General features: G+C 56.5%; 1 protein-coding gene across 3 annotated transcripts in view; it reads left to right on the top strand.

Moving 5' to 3' along the window:
* The first annotated feature begins 2,916 nt into the window (after positions 1-2,916).
* Positions 2,917-17,036, top strand: part of PLCG1 (phospholipase C gamma 1) — a 35,650-nt gene continuing 21,530 nt past the window's right edge. Inside the window, exons 1-2 of one of the 3 annotated variants that reach the window (XR_009522076.1) lie at positions 2,917-3,172; positions 3,397-3,715. Coding sequence is in view for 2 of the 3 variants with exons in the window: in XM_060030782.2 (XP_059886765.1) it covers positions 3,499-3,715 (217 nt within the window). In the remaining variant the exon portion in view is untranslated. The remainder of the gene's footprint in view (positions 3,173-3,396; positions 3,716-17,036) is intronic. The other 2 variants (XM_060030782.2, XM_060030781.2) reach the window with 2 other exon arrangements.

Raw genomic sequence — 17,036 nt, 5'->3', positions numbered from 1 at the left:
ACACCCACGTACCCATATATATGCTGAGCTGGGGGAAGCCCATACCAGTCACACCCTCTGCACACCCTGCTTTTCCTGAACCTACTTTGGTGGAGGGAGGCACCTGAGACCTGGGATGCTGACTCAGAAGTCCCAGGAAAAAATGGGGCCCTGCTTCCTGATTAAGAGCCTGGCACTAGACTGAAAACTTGAGATCCTGTTGGCAGGAATTTCTGGAGCCCCCGGAGGCCCGGACCCAGAGGCAAAAGTAAAAGCAAAAGCAAGGAAGCATGGGCTACATGTCGGGAAGCTCTCAGAAAATGGAAAAACGGAGATTTTTAAAAAGCATCACCACCCACAGGCTGCCCAAGTTGGCCCAAGAAGTAAATGAGGGCTGCAGCACTTAGGAGGCCTCCTGGAAAAACGGATTAGATCAGATAAGCAGGGAGGGGCCCAGTCAGCCCCAACCTGTCTTCCTGGCCTCATCACCTCCCGTGTTCCCTCTCATTTAGTAAACTCTAGCCCTCTTTCTATTCCTAAACTTACTAAGCTCTTTCTGGTCTCAGGGCCTTTGTACATGCTGTTACCTCTGCCTGGAAAGTACTTTCCTCCAACCCACCTCTAATAATTCACCCAGCCATCTCCTCACATCCTTTAGGCCTCTGCTGATGTCTTCTTGTCTACTAGATCTCAAGTAAGTCTCCCTAATGTTTTAGCTCATAGTCCTCTGTTCTTTTTCTCCATAGCCTCCATGATAATTGTCCCTACATAACAAAGTGTTTATCTAATGTCTGTGAATTCCCGGGGCGCTGGTGCTGAGTTTCTCTTGTTCTCCTGACTCATGGTTCCGACACCTAGCACAGAGAAGCTCAAGGCCGCAGACAGGGGCAAGCACCACTTCAAGCCCCAGCAAGCCCAAACCACACGCTGCGAGCACTCAAGTTCTGCACTCAGGTTTCCTGTGCCCAGGGCCAGCCACTCCCAGAGCCAGCCACCCCCAGGGCCTCCCCTCACCCTTGCTGATTAGCCAGCTAGCCTCCGTGTCCACTGTCCACTGACCACCAGCACCTACTGAAGCCAGTGGCTTTCCTGTGAGGCAGAAAATGCATGGCATCAGACAGATTTGGGTTCAAATCCCCATTTGTTAGTTATGTGGCCTTGGGGCAAGCTGTAGAACTTCTCTGAATCTCAGTTTCTTATCAGTAAATTGGGAACAATCATCCCTGATTAGAGTAATTATGAGGATCAGGTGTGATAACATGTTGTAAACCTTGTAATGCTGGGCCGGGCATTGGGTCAACTTTCATTCCCTCCCTCCTACTTTAAAGGCCTGTCACTAGGTGGCAGCCCATCTCAGCCACTCCACCTCCCCTTGGGTAGCTGAATCCTACTAGCACAAACACCTCAACTGCAGGCTGAATTCTCAGCTCCTTGGGGGTTGCACTTGAGGGGATCAAAACACACACACACACACACACATGCTACCACTACAGCAAGACAAAGTCAGAGGTAGCCCCAGACACTAGTCACCACCCAGATGGGGGGAAAGCCCGAACACACACGTATATGTACTCACACATTCCTGGAAGGCTGGATCTTTCTCTAGCATCAGCTGAGTGCTCTGCTGAGCCTCTTACCTCTGACGTGCAGTACGTTGTCCTGCTCTGTCTGGCTCTGCCTGGCTCAACATCCGTCAGACAGGCTCCACTGTGACCGCAGGTGTCTTTAGTTTGGGCGGTGTTCTGTGACAGGGGCAGCTAGATTGCAGGGGTGAGTCTAGGGAGTGGCTGCTGGAAGACAAAGAGTGGGAATTATTCAAATAACCAACAAAAGGCCTTGTGGTTGGAGAATGGAGTGAAGGGGAGGTGGTGAGAGATGAAATGGGTGAGAAAGGGGCCAGACCACATAAGACCTGCTGGGCCAGGTAGGGAGAGTGGATTTTGTGTGCCGTGGGAAGTTATGAATGGTTTGAGGCTGGAGGTAGGGAATCATGATTTAATTTCATTTTAAAGACTAGAGCATAGAGAATAGATCCAGGCAAGACCAAGGAGGCTAAAGAGTCTGTCTGAGAGAAGTTGGGCCTTGAGCTCGTGGGTGGAGCGGAGATATCCCAAGGTAGAGTGAACTGGACTTGATGGATTGCTGTGGGGTTTAGGCAGAGAGAGGAATCAAGGGTATCTCCAATGGTTTTGGCCCAAGCATCTTAGAGGAGTTTAATGCCACGTTCTGAGAATGTGAAGGCTATGGGAGAAGCAATTTGAAGAGGGAGGTGAGATGTCTGTGTTACGTGGGGACGTGGAGAAGGTAGTTGGATGTGGGGGAGATACAGCTTTGGCACTAGGGTGCCTGGGTTTGGCGGGGGAGGGGGGACGGGGGGGTGACGCCATGGGAAGGGTCAGGTCGCCTTGGGAACTGACTCAGGACCCACCGCAGAGGAAGAGAAGCTTCTGGAGGTCGAAAGGCAGCGGCCAGAGAGGTAGGAGGAAAACAGGGGCAGTCGGGCCGGGAAAACCAAAGCTCTGGAGAGCATCTGCAGGAGGGGCGCAGTGAGGTAGGGCCTGAGCCCGCGTCCTGCCGCGTGGAGACGCAGCGTGCGGTGAGGAAAACACTGGTCCAGGCAAGGGACAGAGGCGAAGACCGCTGGAGGACTTGCAGTGGATGCTCAGGCCTGGGGTACTACTCCGAATAACGGGACCCCCCCAAGGCCACACTGGCCACTGGGCCGGGACAAACGTGGGTCCAACAATCTTAGGAGCTGCCCGCGGGCCGGCCCTGGGCGGCCAGAGGGGAAAGACGGGACAGGCCGGCTGTCCGTCAGAGCCTGATGACCAATCCGCAGGAGGCCCCGCCCCCGCCCCTCCCCAGAGATGGAGCTCGGAGGACCCGCCTCCGCCGCCGCCGCCGCCGCGGGTGTGAGGCGAAGCGGCCTGGCCTGGTTCCCTCCGCTGGGCAGCCCGCCCAGGTACTGGGTTTGGCTGGCGGGCCCGGGGGGCGCTCCGCACCCTCACCTCTCCTCCCGGTCGCTGCGCGGGCGGCGCTCCGGAAGCGGGCTTGAGGGAACTGCTGCGGCCGGGCCTGTGCGGGACAGTGGGCTGGGCAGCCGGCGTGTGCGACTGACGGCCGAGTCGGCGCGAGGCTGCCGCGCGTGACGGGGCCGGCCGTGGCCGCCAGGCTGTGTCCGGGGCCGCGTGAGGTAGCTCTGCGGGACGGAGGGACTAGCAGGTCGACCGCGGGCGGCGCGCTCGCCCCCAGCCGGGGCCTATCCGGGGGTCGCGGGGCGCAGGCGCGGCGGCGGGCGACGGGCGGGGGTCCTCCCCACGGGCGCGCGGGCGCCTTTGTTCCAGGCGCGCGGGCCGAGGCGGGGCCTGCAGGGCCGCCCCGCCCCCCGCTCAGGCCCCGCCCCGTCTCCGCCCGCAGGAGCCGCCGCCGGGGTCTGCTCGCCCGCCGCCTCCGCCGCCGCCAGCTCGCTCCCGGCGGGCCTGCGCCGCGGCAGCCTGTGCCGCCCCCAGCGCCGGAGCCATGGCGGGCGCCGCGTCCCCCTGCGCCAACGGCTGCGGGCCCGGCGCGCCCTCGGACGCCGAGGTGCTGCACCTCTGCCGCAGCCTCGAGGTGGGCACCGTCATGACTTTGTTCTACTCCAAGAAGTCGCAGCGGCCCGAGCGGAAGACCTTCCAGGTCAAGCTGGAGACGCGGCAGATCACGTGGAGCCGTGGCGCCGACAAGATCGAGGGGTCCAGTAAGTGCGCCCCCCTCCCTGGGGCCCGCCGCGCGCGCGGGGGCGGCGGTGGTCTGCGCGGCTCCCGCGCGCCTCGGGCCGCCGCTGAAGAGAGACTTGGGCAAACTTTCGGGCTTTCCCCCCCACACCCTGTGGGCCCCGCCCCCGCCTCGGCCCGGGTGGTCACCGGGGGCGGGGGGCATCCGGGTCCTCAGTCACCTGACAGGACACCCCCTCCCCCAGCCGGGGGGGCGTGTTCCAGGCTCTTTGCCCAGAGGCCTAAAAATCCTAGCGGGTTGGAGACCAGCGAGGCCGGCGTCTGGTCCCCCACAGCCCGGGAGCGGTGTCGGCCGAGGCGACGGGAGCCGAGGCAGCGTGCCCCCTGCCAGCCCCAGAACCGGGGCCAGACCAGATGCGCGCCCTTTCTCCGAAAAGAGCAGCCTCCGCGAAACTCTGGGCCTCCCGGCTGGGCTCATACTTGGAACGGAACCTTTGGGGTCCCGGGGTAGAACTTAGGCAGTTGCTACGGGAGGGCTGGTTTTGGAGCGGAACCGGGCCTATGCATCTCCGTCACAGGGAGAGGGAGGAAGGTGGTCCTGTTCGGTTTGGAAAAGCCTGAGGGGAGGCAGTGGCTGCTTTTTCTCGCCGCCTCTTTTGTCCCGAAGCTGAATTTTGGAGGTCTGTGTGCGTGGGCAGACACCCAAAGCCGGGGCACGGAGAGGGGCCAGGCTCCCCTTGTCCTTGGATGCACATTCTCAAGAGCTTGGCTCCCAGGAGGCCAGCCTCACTGCTTTGTGTCAGGTACTGTTCAAGAGCACGCAGCCAAATTGGGGTCTAGCCCTTTGTGGCCTGTGGCCTGTGCCCCGTAGCTGGAGGGAGCCAGGAGTGGCTACTCTTGATTTCCTGCCTCTTTGCCTTCCCAGGCCTGACCTTGGCTGCTTTTGCGAAGGAGGGAGGTGGGGGATTTTGAAAAACCCCAAATCCTTCAGAGTGTTATTCCACTGAGCGCATGCTTGTGCTGTGGCCGGATGGGCCCCCAGCTCTGCTCTCCGTTCCCCCGCCTCCAAGTGTGAGGGGTGATTTGTCTGCAACCCCAGGCTGTGGGTTGCTTCCTGCAAGGACCCCCAGAGACTGATGTTAGAGCCAGGTTCAGAATTAGGTCCATGTGTAGGAAGGGGGTTCAGGAAGTGACACCCCCAAGGGAAGGTCCCACAGACCTCCTTGGCTGTGGTGAGAAGATGGCTGAGAAGATTGGGAGGAAGGAAGGTCTTACGGTGAGGCAGCCGTCCTCAACTACAAACTCCAGATCTGACACAGCTGCCGAACTTCCACACGGCAGCCGCCTTCCTCGGTGCCCCTGTCGGCCCTGTCAGCCATTGGGAGAAAATTTTAGTTATTTGAGAGACTGGATTCCAAAGTGGAGGAAGGACAGACACTGCAGAGAGCTGGGATGGCCCTGGAAACATCACCCAGGCATCAGACTCCAGGCGCAGCCCCTTCCATGTTTCTGTGGTGCTCTGTGTGCTCGCTCTCCTGAATTGGTAGCACGGGCTGGAGGTTCCCAGATAGACTTCTCCTAGGTAACAGGCTGCATTTCAAACCGTGCTCGTGACCAGCAGGCAGTAAGTGCAGCACAGTGGTTGAAGGCAGGGTTGGATTTGAAGCCCGTGTATATTAGTTGTGTAGCCCCTGCAGCTAGCTACTTCTCAGAGCTTTAGTTTCCTCATCTGAGAAGTGGGAGTAATAATACATCCACTATATTTTGTTGCTCTGGGGGTTAAATGAGAAGATTAAAACAGCTAGCACAGTGCCCGACACATTGTAAATGTTTAATAAATGTAAGCCGTTATTAATGGTAACAATAATGGAGTATGACTGCTCTCCTGGACTGGGACTGTGTGGCTGCAGAAGAGCGTGAGGGTGAGGGTGTCGGAAGGGAGGAGGATGGGGCCCCAGTTCCCATTTCACTGAGATCACTACCCGGAGATGGGAGGATATGGTTTTGTTTTGCCCTGACCCAACTACTCAGCTACCCACCTACCACGTAGAACAGTGGATAGAGTAAGTATAAGGAGAGATGCACATCTGGCTCATGAGTGGGGAACTTTCTCGTTTGTACGTGGGGCATGTACAGAAAGAATGGGTGTGGAGAGGCAAGAGGCTAGTCCACGATGTCTCAGGTGTTTGGGGATGGAGACAGGAATGCAGAGGACCTGATGACCCCAGCCCCCAATGGTGGGTCAGCCAGAGAGGTACAAATTCAGTGATCTCATCAGTTAGCTGGGATTTGAGAGGCCTGGAACGTGGGCAAAGGATGTAGAAGGGGCCCTGGCCCTTTGATTTTGGAGGCCCGGTTTGAAGGATTCCGGGTGAGAAGGCTAATGGACACTCGTGTGGAGTTCAGACCTTGCAAACAGAGCCTCATGCTGAAGCTGCCCCATTGCTGTCTATTCATGGGTGCACCTCGTTGTGGGGTTCTGATCCCTGCAGCCCCCCTCTGTAGGTTCTGAGAAGTTTAGACTCCCAGCAGGGCCCCTTACCGTCTGGCCTTTTCCTGCTGACCCTGTAACCTGGCCAAAGAGAGAGAGACACTTCTGGGACCCTCAGGGTGTCCGTGGCCCTGAGGAGAGACTGGGGTTCAATGAAAGTGCCCGGCACTCATGTAGAGCAGGGGTCCCCAACCCCCGGGCCATGGACTGGTACCAGTCCTCGGCCTGTCAGGAACCGGGCCGCACAGCAGGAGGTGAGCGTGGGAGAGTGAGCAAAGCTTCATCTGCTGCCCCCCGCCATCGCTCGCATTCCCGCCTGAAACGCCCCCGCCCCCCGTTAGTGGAAAAATTGTCTTCCTCGAAACCAGTTCCTGGTGCCAAAAAGTTTGGGGACCACTAATGTACAGGACCTCATTCTGGCCTAACTCTGTGCCCTCTCACTTTATCCTGCACTTGTGAGACGGGGCTGGCAGGTGCTCACTTCTCCAGTGGGAGTTTGGCTTAAAAGAGGGGTGGGGAAGTGCCTTGGTGCTGGTTGTCACGGTGGTGTGACAGGAACCAGGTCAACGCTGGGCTTTTTATGTTACAGATACTGACTTAAATGAGCACAAAGCAATTACAGACCTCCTGCTGAGTGCTACAGAGACTTTTCATCATGTTTTCTTGGTTTATCCTCTAAAGGGCCTGGAGTACCACCCCACTTTACAGATGAGGAAATAGAAATGTAGGGAGTGAATTGTGCTGCCATGTGACAGCCTCAGTTGGACCCGGCTCTCCAGTCAGTGGCTGGTCGGCCAGTCCCAAAAGGACTCAGAGCCCCGGGATTGTGCTGTGAGTGGTCTCAGGCCCCCGTTCTGTGGTCTGCGTTGCTCCTCTGAGGAGAAACCTTTGTGTTCAGACTGTTCCTTACAGACAGCCTCAGCCTCTCTAGGCTCTGGCTCTACACTTTTCCCTCTGGTGCCTTCTGGGATGAGAGGTTCAGTCGAGGGTCATTGTGGGAACAGTGTCTCGGGTGGAGGCTCCATGGTGGGCTCTGAGTGCCATCCAAGCGTATCTGTGGGAACTTTTGCAGCCCCAGCCTTTCGTCTTTGATTCTTACATTGACACCCTTCTAGACGCCAGGCTTTCTCAGGTGGTGAATGAAAACAGGCCCTTGCCCTTAGGGAAACTAAAGGGGACAATGGAATGGTACCTTTGATGCCAGGGGTAGGGGGTGGCAGAAGAACGCAAACCGCCTTGGACAAGGCAGTCAGGCTCACAGGGTAGGTGACATTGGTACCAGCTGTCTGAGGCCTGACCCCTGTGGCTGTCAGACTGCTGAGGAGATAGACCACAGGACCAGCCCTGAAGGCTGGGCCCAAGGTGCCCGAGGAGGGCAGGCCTGTATCATTGGGGATTTTCTTTGTGCTGGCTGGTTGCTCCCGGGGGGAGAGGGGTGAGAGCACATGTCCGGATCTCCAGAGCTAGCCATCCTCGCCTGTGCGTTTCCTGTCTGACTAGTTTTTCCAGGGGAAGTCAGACCTCTTAGTGTTTCCTCAGCCCCCCAGGCTTGCCCTGATGTGTGGGTTTCCAGACCAGCACGGCCAAGCTCTCTGTCCAGCTGGGGCTTTTTCTTTCCTGTGAACCTAGGAAAGGGGCCTGCTTCACAGATGCCTGGAAGAGCTGAGCACAGCAGCCCTGGGGCCCCCAACACCTCCACCTTCTCTCTGTGTGTGCACGTGCCCACACAGACGTACGCAGATGCACAGGCTTGAGTTACCAGTTAGAGAGCTTGGTCACTAGCTTGCTTTGGGTAGCCCCTTAGAATGGGGGGCATTTATTTGCTCGGTAAATATTGTGTGAACACCTCTTATTTGCCCAGTGCTAGGCACTAAGGGTTCAAAAGATGGATAAGACTTGGTCAGTGGCATTGAGGGACTCCCAGACTCCTGGAAGAGACAGATTTGGGAACGTGTAATTATAACCCTGTGTGTTATGTACCTAGAGGTACATGCTGAGAGCTTTCTGAGTGCAGAGTAACGAGCTCTGCTCAGCAAGCAGGGGGTCGAGAGGAGAGAGCCGGGAAGGCTTCACACGGAAGGTGGCCGGGGAGCTGGGCCTTCCTGAGTGGTTGAGGAACTTGCCTGTACCCTGGCTGAGGCCCTGGGGATCGCTGTGCAGGGGTTGGGCTGGGGGCAGCGTAGGGAGGGCCACGGCATGCTGTAACTCGTGGGTTGTGCTCTGTTCTGTAGGCCAGCTGTCACCAGAGGCTGAAGCAGGACTGTCCTGTGTTTGTCTGGGAGAGGTTGAGGAGGGAGACCCGTGAGCCACTGCAGTTTGCAGGAGAGACCTGATGAGCACAGCACAGCCTCCTTGCGAGGCAGGCAGGAGGCGGCAGTGATGGAGGGGAGGGGAGGGGCTGGGGCTGGAGGGAGGAGACAGTAGAGCCAGAGTAGCTTAGCATTCGGGCTCTGAACTCTGACTGCCTAGGTTAAAATCCTGTTGTGCCGCTTACTTGCTCTGTGACCTTGAGCAGGTGACTTTATCTCTCTGGACTCCTTGTTTATAAAAGAGGGATAGATTACATTTTTCTCATAAGGGAGTTACGAGGATTCGGAGAGAATCTGCAAGATGCTTTGCATGGAGTGTAGCACCGTGTAAGTGCTTCACGCATGGGAGCCCTGATGAGGAGGAAGGTGAAGATTAAGTTGCCCAGGAGGACCTGTTAGTGGAAGGGAGCAAATGTACCTGTGGTATTGAGGGGATGGCCACCAAGCGCTTTGATTCGGAGACAAGGAGGCCCCCTAGCCTCTTCCTTGAAGCTCTCAGGAGCCCCTCTATCATCAGGGCTCTTTCCTGACGCTGACTTTTGCAGGGTGCCAGGGCAGTTGGCTGTGAGCAGCGGTTTTGGTATCATATGAAGATATCAGATTGGCCTATTTCTGAGAACGTCGCCCTGAGAAATGCTACCTGAGCGCCTTGGTGGGAGACCCCTGTCTTCCAGGAAGTGCTTTAATGCCAGCACGTCAGTGTGCTAGGGCCTGCCTTTGCCTCTCCCGTCACCGTCCCTGTCGGTCTCCGTTAATTCAAAGCATCTCTTCCCACTCTGTGCCCTTTTCTCTGGGATGTGGCTTCAAGGAAGTCAGCGGTGGCTAAGTTGGAGGGAGGAAGTGAGGCCTAATGTAGCAAAGTCCTGACATTAGGGGATAGGAGACATTTTCCCCCTCTCTGCTCCCTCTCTTAGAACTGCAGAAGTCAGTGGGGACTTTGAGGGGAGTCCCAGGAGAAATGGAGGTGGGGCAGGAGGAGGGGAGTGTTCTGGAGCTCCTAGTAGAGTGCTTTGTTTAGAGAAGCATGGCGCCCGGGCTTCTCTGGGGGGAAATCTTTTGAGAGCAGCATGGTAACAGGTGATAAGACTCTAGGCGGAGCCCAGGGTGAGGAGTGGCCTCCAGCAGCTGTAGCCAGAATCAGTCAGATTTGGGTCTGAGTCTCAGCTCTTCCTGTGACCTTGGGTACACGTCACTTTAACCTATCTTAAACTGATCTTCAGCTGTAAAAATAATTTCTCCCTCACGGAGCATATATTAACAATGGTCAAATGAGATCCGTATGAGAGTGAGAGATTCTATGTGAGAGTGCTCAGCAGAGCATGTTGCACTCGTGGGTGCTTAACAACTATTTGTTTCCTTTGCTTTCACCATAACTAACTACAGAGCTCCAGTTCTCCTGTCCACCACGAAGCTGGATGCCGTGGCTGCTCTGACAGCCTGGGCTAGAAGTCTGTTTCCTACTTCTTTTCTTTGTTCCCTCCCTGAGTCTGTACACAGAGGTCGGGGGCAGGAGAAAAATTGGGTACTTGAATAGTGCATTAGTTCATGGAGCATTTTCTCATCCATTGTGTTGTTTAAGCTCCACCACAGCTCCAACTGAGAGGTGGGAATGATAGGCTCTCCCTTGTAGATGAGGAAACGAAGGCCCCAAGGCTAAGGTGCCCCAGCAGGTTCATGGTAGTGCTGGGACCAGAGCCTGGAACTTCTGATTCCCACTGCAGTGTTCAGTTTATTCCTCCACTCTGGGGAAATGACAGTAAGGTGGGTGTTCTGCAGGACCAGAGTTGTTTTACTTTATGTGGACAGAACTCCCTGATCTCTCCTCTGCCCTCTGGGCAGATGTCCTGGTCGATGCGCCCAGGCCCCCTTCCTGGCACGCTGGACTCAGAGCCTCCATCGGGACCCTCTGCTGCCCTCGGCTTGCCACAGCCCCCATCAAGATGCTTCTGTCCCTGCTGCGGGGGCCAAGGTAGCAGAAGAGCCTCGCCCTGACTTGCTCTTACTGGGCTGTGGTGACAACCGCACTGAGCCTCTGCCAGGGCAGTGGGAGCCTGGGCTCTGGGCTCTAGGTGCCCTGAGAAGGGCCTCTCCAGGACCCCGACGACAAGCTGAAGCACATGCCTTCGTCCACATGTTCCTTCGTTCATCCCACATTTAGTGTGGTCTTAGCTCCTGTGTGTTAGGTACGCTGAACCAGACATGATGACTCCAGCCTCTGACTTGTTCACGGTGGCAGTAGATCTCTAGCATAGTGAGCTTTCCGTATCACCATAGCTACTCTTTCTTTCCTTGAAGGAAAAAAAAAAAAAAAAAGCCCTGAAAACAGCTTTCTTGGGCCCTGTGGCACACTGAACAAGTGAGGTGCCACTTGTGCCTCCCTGGCTTTGGACTCTGGCATTTGCTGACGTGCCAAGCACTGTGGAGTCTAGCGGTAAACATAAAGGTTAAGGCACATATAGCCAGAAAGAAAAAATAACGACGGAGTCCGGGCACGCTGAGAAGGAAACAAGCCAAGCTTGCTCTGTCGGTCTGGAGAGATGAGGGTGTGCTGTGTTCATCTCCATGGCTGACGGCAGCCGAGGCTTGGCTCTCCCGTAGGCCGTATGTGTGCGCCGTGGCAAGCCACCCCACTGTTTCCAGAGGGGGGCCTTGGCGGCTCAGGGTCTGCCCCCAGGTGCAGAGCCTCAGCACTCCGGGCAGATTAGGCTGGAGGAGGATTTGGGGAAAGGAGGCCAGGGAGGAATTAGTTCCTGTGACTTGAGCACGGGGTACAGTGAGGGTGGCCCCACTGTTGTGGCAGGTAGGCTGCAGCCCTTGTGGGTCAAGAGGCTGCCTTGGCTGGGGTCTCGGAAACAGAGAACTTTGTGTTCACACTCCAAGGTATTATAGCTGTGCCCTTGCCTAATTGTATCTCTCCGCCTTTACCCCAACACACATACCCCTGCTTGAGCTGCCCCCGAGCCACAGCTTCCTGCCATCACCCCATCACCCCAGAGTTAGAGCCGCTCATCACAGCTGGGTGTGCTGGGGCCTCCAGAGGGAGTGGAGACTGAGGCTGCCTCGAGAGAGTGCCCTCAGCCCTAGAGGAGAGGGAAGAAGTGTGAGAAGGGGGAGGTCCTTGGATATGCTGGGGCTGGGGAAGAGGTGGTGGGGACGGTGCAGGTGGTCGCTTTGGTGGAGGCTGAGGTCCCAGGAGATGCGGCTCGGAGAGTCTCCGCTTGCATTCCTGCCGCAGTTCTTGATGGTCTCCCTCTCCTCCTTGTAAGACTAGTTCCTTTTGAGGAGGTGCTTGGCTTGCCTTTGAGAGGCTGCAGTGGCTGAGTGCCCAAGCACAAGTACTAGGTCTCTCCCCGACTTGTCACCTCTAGGAACCAAGCCTGTCCTCGGGGAAGCAGAGAGGGCTCCTTTTTATAGCCCACATGTAGGCTTTGTGTATAGGCTCTGCTGCTTCCTTCTGGGCCCTTCCCGGTGTTGGCCGGTGGCCCTGGCTTCAGCAAGACTAAGGATGCAGAATACATGGGGCAGGGCTTTCTCCTGCAGGAGACTGGCATCTCCCTTGCTGAGCCAGGCCTGGCACAAAGCAGCCTGGAGTTAGGAAGCAAGAAAAGGAGGTGACCCAGTCCTTGATCCTGGGAAGCTTGTGATCTGGAACGTGCAGAAAACCGTGAAAGCCGAGGGCCGGCAGGAGACAGTTGTGCCTAAAGTGCTGTTGGCTGAGCGCGGGGCTCCAGAGAGCATCAGCCTGCCACTGTGGGTCGCTCCCCCTGCTGGCTAGCAGGCTGGCGTTGGCTAGAGGATCAAGGCGTGGGTGAGGAGTGGACGGTCTGACCAAAGCTCCAGGCCCTGGTGGCAGACATCTGACCAGACTGGTAAGGCGTTGGGCCACGGAGAGTTGGACCGCTTGTTTGTGTGAGACCTAATTCTAACTCATCGGGGGTGGGCCATTCACATTGGGGTTGGCTTCCTGTTTTCTTGGACACCTGGGGACGTGGCTGAGCTGAAATGTCCTGAGGGAAGTGGTTGTTTAAGGGGCGCCCCCCAGGTCCCAGTGTCCTTGGCCTGGCCTTGCCCTTGCAGGGGTAGGGCACTGACCATACTGGGACTCTGGCTGTGTAGCTGTGGGTGTGTGGTGGGTGAATGCAAACCCCATGGGATTGTGTGACTTCAGCCTCAGGCCCAGAGAGTGTGGGCCCGAGTTCATGGAGTGACTGACCCTAGGAAGGAGGGGAGGAGTTGGCCACAGGTCCCAAAGGCTTCTGCGCCTACTTGAGGGTAGGAGGTCAGCTGGGAAGTTGGGTAGCGACAGGGGCAGGGGGCGACGAGTCCCTCTCTGAGGCTCTGAAGACCACTTCCCCCTGTTTGTCCTCCGGTAGCTCTCCTATTCTGACCCTAACACAGTAATTGAGTATGATGTGTCTGTGTTCGCCTGTCAGTTCCTAACTGGGGCTGGCCTTTCTTGGGAGCTCTTAGCATATCCAGCAAGGAGGTTAGAAAACGTAGTATATATCGGTTTGTCAGGGGTTACTCAGAGCCTCTTGAGGCCAGCAGTAAAATAACAGAGAGTCCCCTGCAGTGAGAACACCTGATGCCTAGACTGTTCCTTGAGGGTGTCCTGGTCCCTGGCCTGAGAACTGGCCCACACTGGAAGGGTGAGGCTCTGCAGGCAGGGATGGGAGGCTAGCAGGCAGCTGTCTGTGCTACAGGAGGTGAGGCCAGGAGCTGTCTTAAGAGGGTGGAACCAGGGAATTAAAATCAGGAAGGGCAAGTCCCAAGGTAGCCACTCCTTTCAATAGGGGAGGTGATTTTGAAGAATCTGAGCTGGGCTTCCTGGGGAGGCAGGGAGTGGGTGTTCCCTTTCACCTCGGACTGAGGTCAGAGAGTAGATCACATACTGGGGCCTTGGCTCCCCGGGAAGCAAAAGGAGGACAGGAGAGTGACTTGGCTTGGGCTGGTGTTGCCCAAAGGGGGTGGCCCACTGAGGAGAGGCTGGACTAAGCAGCTCTAAACCGGGAGAGCAGGTGGGTGTACAGAAGAGGGCGTCTGAATGAGCAGGCCTGTGACTTACTGACCCTTGTCATTGTTTAGAACGTCTCCAACCTAATCAGGGTTGACTCTGTTGGGGGTTTGAGGGCTGGCCCCACATGTCCCCCAAAGAGGGAAGGGCCCATGGTGACAGTAACAGAAACCAAAGAGGCGGGGAGCCAGGGCCGGGGTCGTGAGACAGCATGGGGGTCAGCAAGCTCCACAGGGGAAGGCCTCTGCCATCCCCCTCCCACCTGTACCCCAACTTCAGCCCCTATCACTCAGTCCCCAGCCGGAGGCCCCTATCATTTCCTTTCAGGAGAGGGCCCCAGATTTTTTCTTTCTTCTCCTAACAGTGCATTTCCTGCTAGGCACTGGGGCATTGACGCCAACAGGCATGGAGCTTATGCTCCAGTGGAGAAGACAGTCAGTCAAATAGCCTTAAAATACACAGCATTCCCACTCATCTAGGTACTAGGTAAATGTGGTTGTGAATGATATTAGAAAAGCCAGTAGGACTTGTTCAAGGATTAGATTGGAGGGGGTGAGAGAAAAGATGTTAAGCATGGTTCTGAAGAGTCGAGTCTATGCACCTCTTTGGAGGTGATGCTGTTAGCGGACCCAAGAGGTGTGGCAAGAGGCCTCGTTTTGGTGAGGGGTTGACTTTGAGGCGAACAGGTGGAGACGGCAAGTAGGCAGTTGGTTTGAAGGGTCTGAAGCTTATAGTCGAGGAGTAGGCTAGAGCTGTGTTTGTAAATTGCCTGCATTGACACTGACTGGGGAGCAGGGAGAGCATCGGGAGAGGAGAGGCCCTTGGCATGGGCCTTGACGAAGGCCAGCGTGGGGACAGGTGGGGATAGGCCTGGAGCCCAAGAAGAAGCAGGAAATCAGGAGAGGAGAAGTCAAGGGCAGAACTTCCAGCAGGAGGGAGGGTGTGGACACCCGTGTTGATTGCCCTGAGGGTCAGGAAAGAGGAGGCTAGAAAAGTGACTTATGCTTAGTACTCTGGTTCTCCAGGTGGCCTGAATGTACCATGAGGAGCATTTCATTGGGCCTTTTGAGATCCTGGACACTCCAATACCCAGCCCTGCTGGGCCCTCATCCTCTTCCCTGTAGCTGGGAGCCTGGCAGACACAGGCCATCTAGAAAGAACTCGGGCAGCACCAGCCTGCAGAGTGGGCAGATGTCAGCATCCAAGGGACTGCCTGGGGCGTCATGTGGGCTTGGGCAGAGAAGCTGGGGCAAGCCCCTTGTTGCACCTGCCCCCACTGTGGTGTTGATGGCCAGCGGAGGCCTACCTTCCCTCCCCTCTCATCCATGAAACTCTGAATGCCCTTTTCCCCAAACCCCCAGACTACTGCATCGATGCCTTGGCTTCTGTGATCCTCCCTGGCAGACCTGGACAGGCCAGTCCTCAAGACCTGCCTTCTGTGGACAGAATGGTCCGAGACTTCCCACATCCAGCTCCTCACTTTCTCTGGCTCTCGGTGCCACAGACACCTCCCTGTTGTTCTACTCTTTGCAGGACCTCATAGTTATCTGCTTCCCCATCTGTTTCCTCCACCGGGCAGGAGCTTTCTGGCTTTCTCAGGGGCAGGAACTCCAATGCCTTACTGATCTCTGTTTATCCAGGACCCACCCCAGGGCCTGACGTGGAGTAGACAGACATTTGAAAGTTTGATCCCGGTGATGGAATGAAAGAACAAGCCCAGTAGATAACTGCTCATCTCCCTCCCAGCTTTGAGTTCCTTGGGTGGGGCCTCCTTGCCCTTCCTTCCTTTGGAGCCAGGGCATGCTGTTCCCACCTCTGAAATGGATGGGATTAATTTTGCATCTTAGGGAAGAGGGCTGCCTGCCTGAATGGTGTGAAGGCTTGCTGGGCTGCCCTGCTTTTTCTCTGCAAACCCAAGTTCAGGGTGTGTGCTGCTGTGGGGCCGCTGCAGAGGGTCCCAGTTCTACATGAACTACCACGTGACTGTGACAAGACCCTTGGGAGCCTCCATTTCCTCATTGCTCCACAGAGGAGGTTCACCTAGAATCTAGACTCCAGATGATTCATGAACTGGCGAGGATCCTTGACAGCTGTGACCTGAAGCAGTTAGTATGTAGGAGTGCAGGGTTCCGTGTAGGAGGATCCCACAGATCCCCATCCAACTGTCCGAATGGCCTTTTCCTGTTTATTAAGGTGGGAGAAGGGCTGGCTGCTCTTCTCGGTCAGGTGTTTGGGGAACAGTGATGGACGAAACCCCAACCGGGAACAGATGCTGAGCTCTGCCCTGGGTGTGCCCTGTACTCCAGGGTTTGGCTAGGCCTTCCCTGTTGCATCTGGGAAGGGGTTTAGTCCTCTCGCCCCTGCTGGTCTGGTTTGAAGGTGCTGCTGCACAGGAATGGGAAGGAGATAAACTCCGGCCTCACCTTCCCTTTGCTGCATGACCCTGTGACCCTGGGTCTCTGAGTCAGGATCCGTCCTTTGTAAAATGGAGGCTGAGAGCTCCCCACCCCTCCGCTCTCATCTTTCTCCCTGGGAGCCGCTCCAGACTGTTCTGTTGGGCGGGGATAGGGGGGCTCTCATTCCTACTCCTTGAGCAGTAGGTGGCCGACATGGAAGCTGCTGGCCATCCCAGGCCCTGGCTCCTGCTGCATCAGACTCCTTTCCCACCTGTGTGCAGGTTCTGTCTTATCTCCTCTTTGGCCACCTCCATCCTTCTCCTTCCAAGCTGTGAGGCTCTGTCAAAGCTGTATAATCCTGGCCGATCCAGGCACCCTAGGGTGCAGAGGCCTCTGGCTCCCTGTGTAGGGCAGCAGAGGTGCAGAGCTGGGAATCAGCTGGTTGGCAGTGCGCTTCCCTTCGTGGATTCCTTTCTCCATCTCAGCATCCTCTGGGGGAGAAAGTTCAGCTCCATTTGTGCTCTCTCTGGCCCTGATGTGTAGTTTCTTTGGAGGGTGGTACAGGAGGTGCTGACTTGCGGGATGGGGACTGGGAGTGGTCCATCTGTTTGGCCCCGGCTGTATGTGGAGAAGATGTGATTGATGAGAGATCGTTTCTGGGAAGGTCTGTACAACTCTTCCGACCCCTGGGACCCGCTCTTTTGAATCTCCTGGTGGCCTTGGCTTAGACCCAAGCAGGGCGTGGTGCTCAAAGAGCCCTGCCTGTTCTCTTTTGTTTTCCCCAAAGCACCATTAGCTTCCCATGGTTCCCACCGGCTACAGGAACCTGTGTACAGGAACCTCCCAGTGTTTTCAGATTACTCTGGCCCCTGGGGCGGTGCCTGCGCCCCCCCCCCCCCACCCTGTGTCTGGTCCTTCTTTCTTCTCTCCACATGGTCACCCCACTGACCACTGCATTTGCATATTTGTTGGAGCTCCTTAGCCTTTGTTGCCCCATGGCACCACCTCTTCCAGGAAGTCATCCCTGATACTCTCTTTGAGCATCTGTGGCCTCTTAGATAATTAGCTCTGGAGTCTAACTCTCGTGTGTTCATTCCTGCTTCTAAGCACTCTGTAAGCATTTTGAAGCCTCCC

This window comes from Delphinus delphis, chromosome 15 (assembly GCF_949987515.2).
Source record: "Delphinus delphis chromosome 15, mDelDel1.2, whole genome shotgun sequence".
Classification (NCBI taxonomy): Eukaryota; Metazoa; Chordata; class Mammalia; order Artiodactyla; family Delphinidae; genus Delphinus; species Delphinus delphis.
The sequence above is the reverse complement of the archived record's forward strand: the minus strand, read 5'-3'. Positions and strand labels throughout refer to the sequence as shown.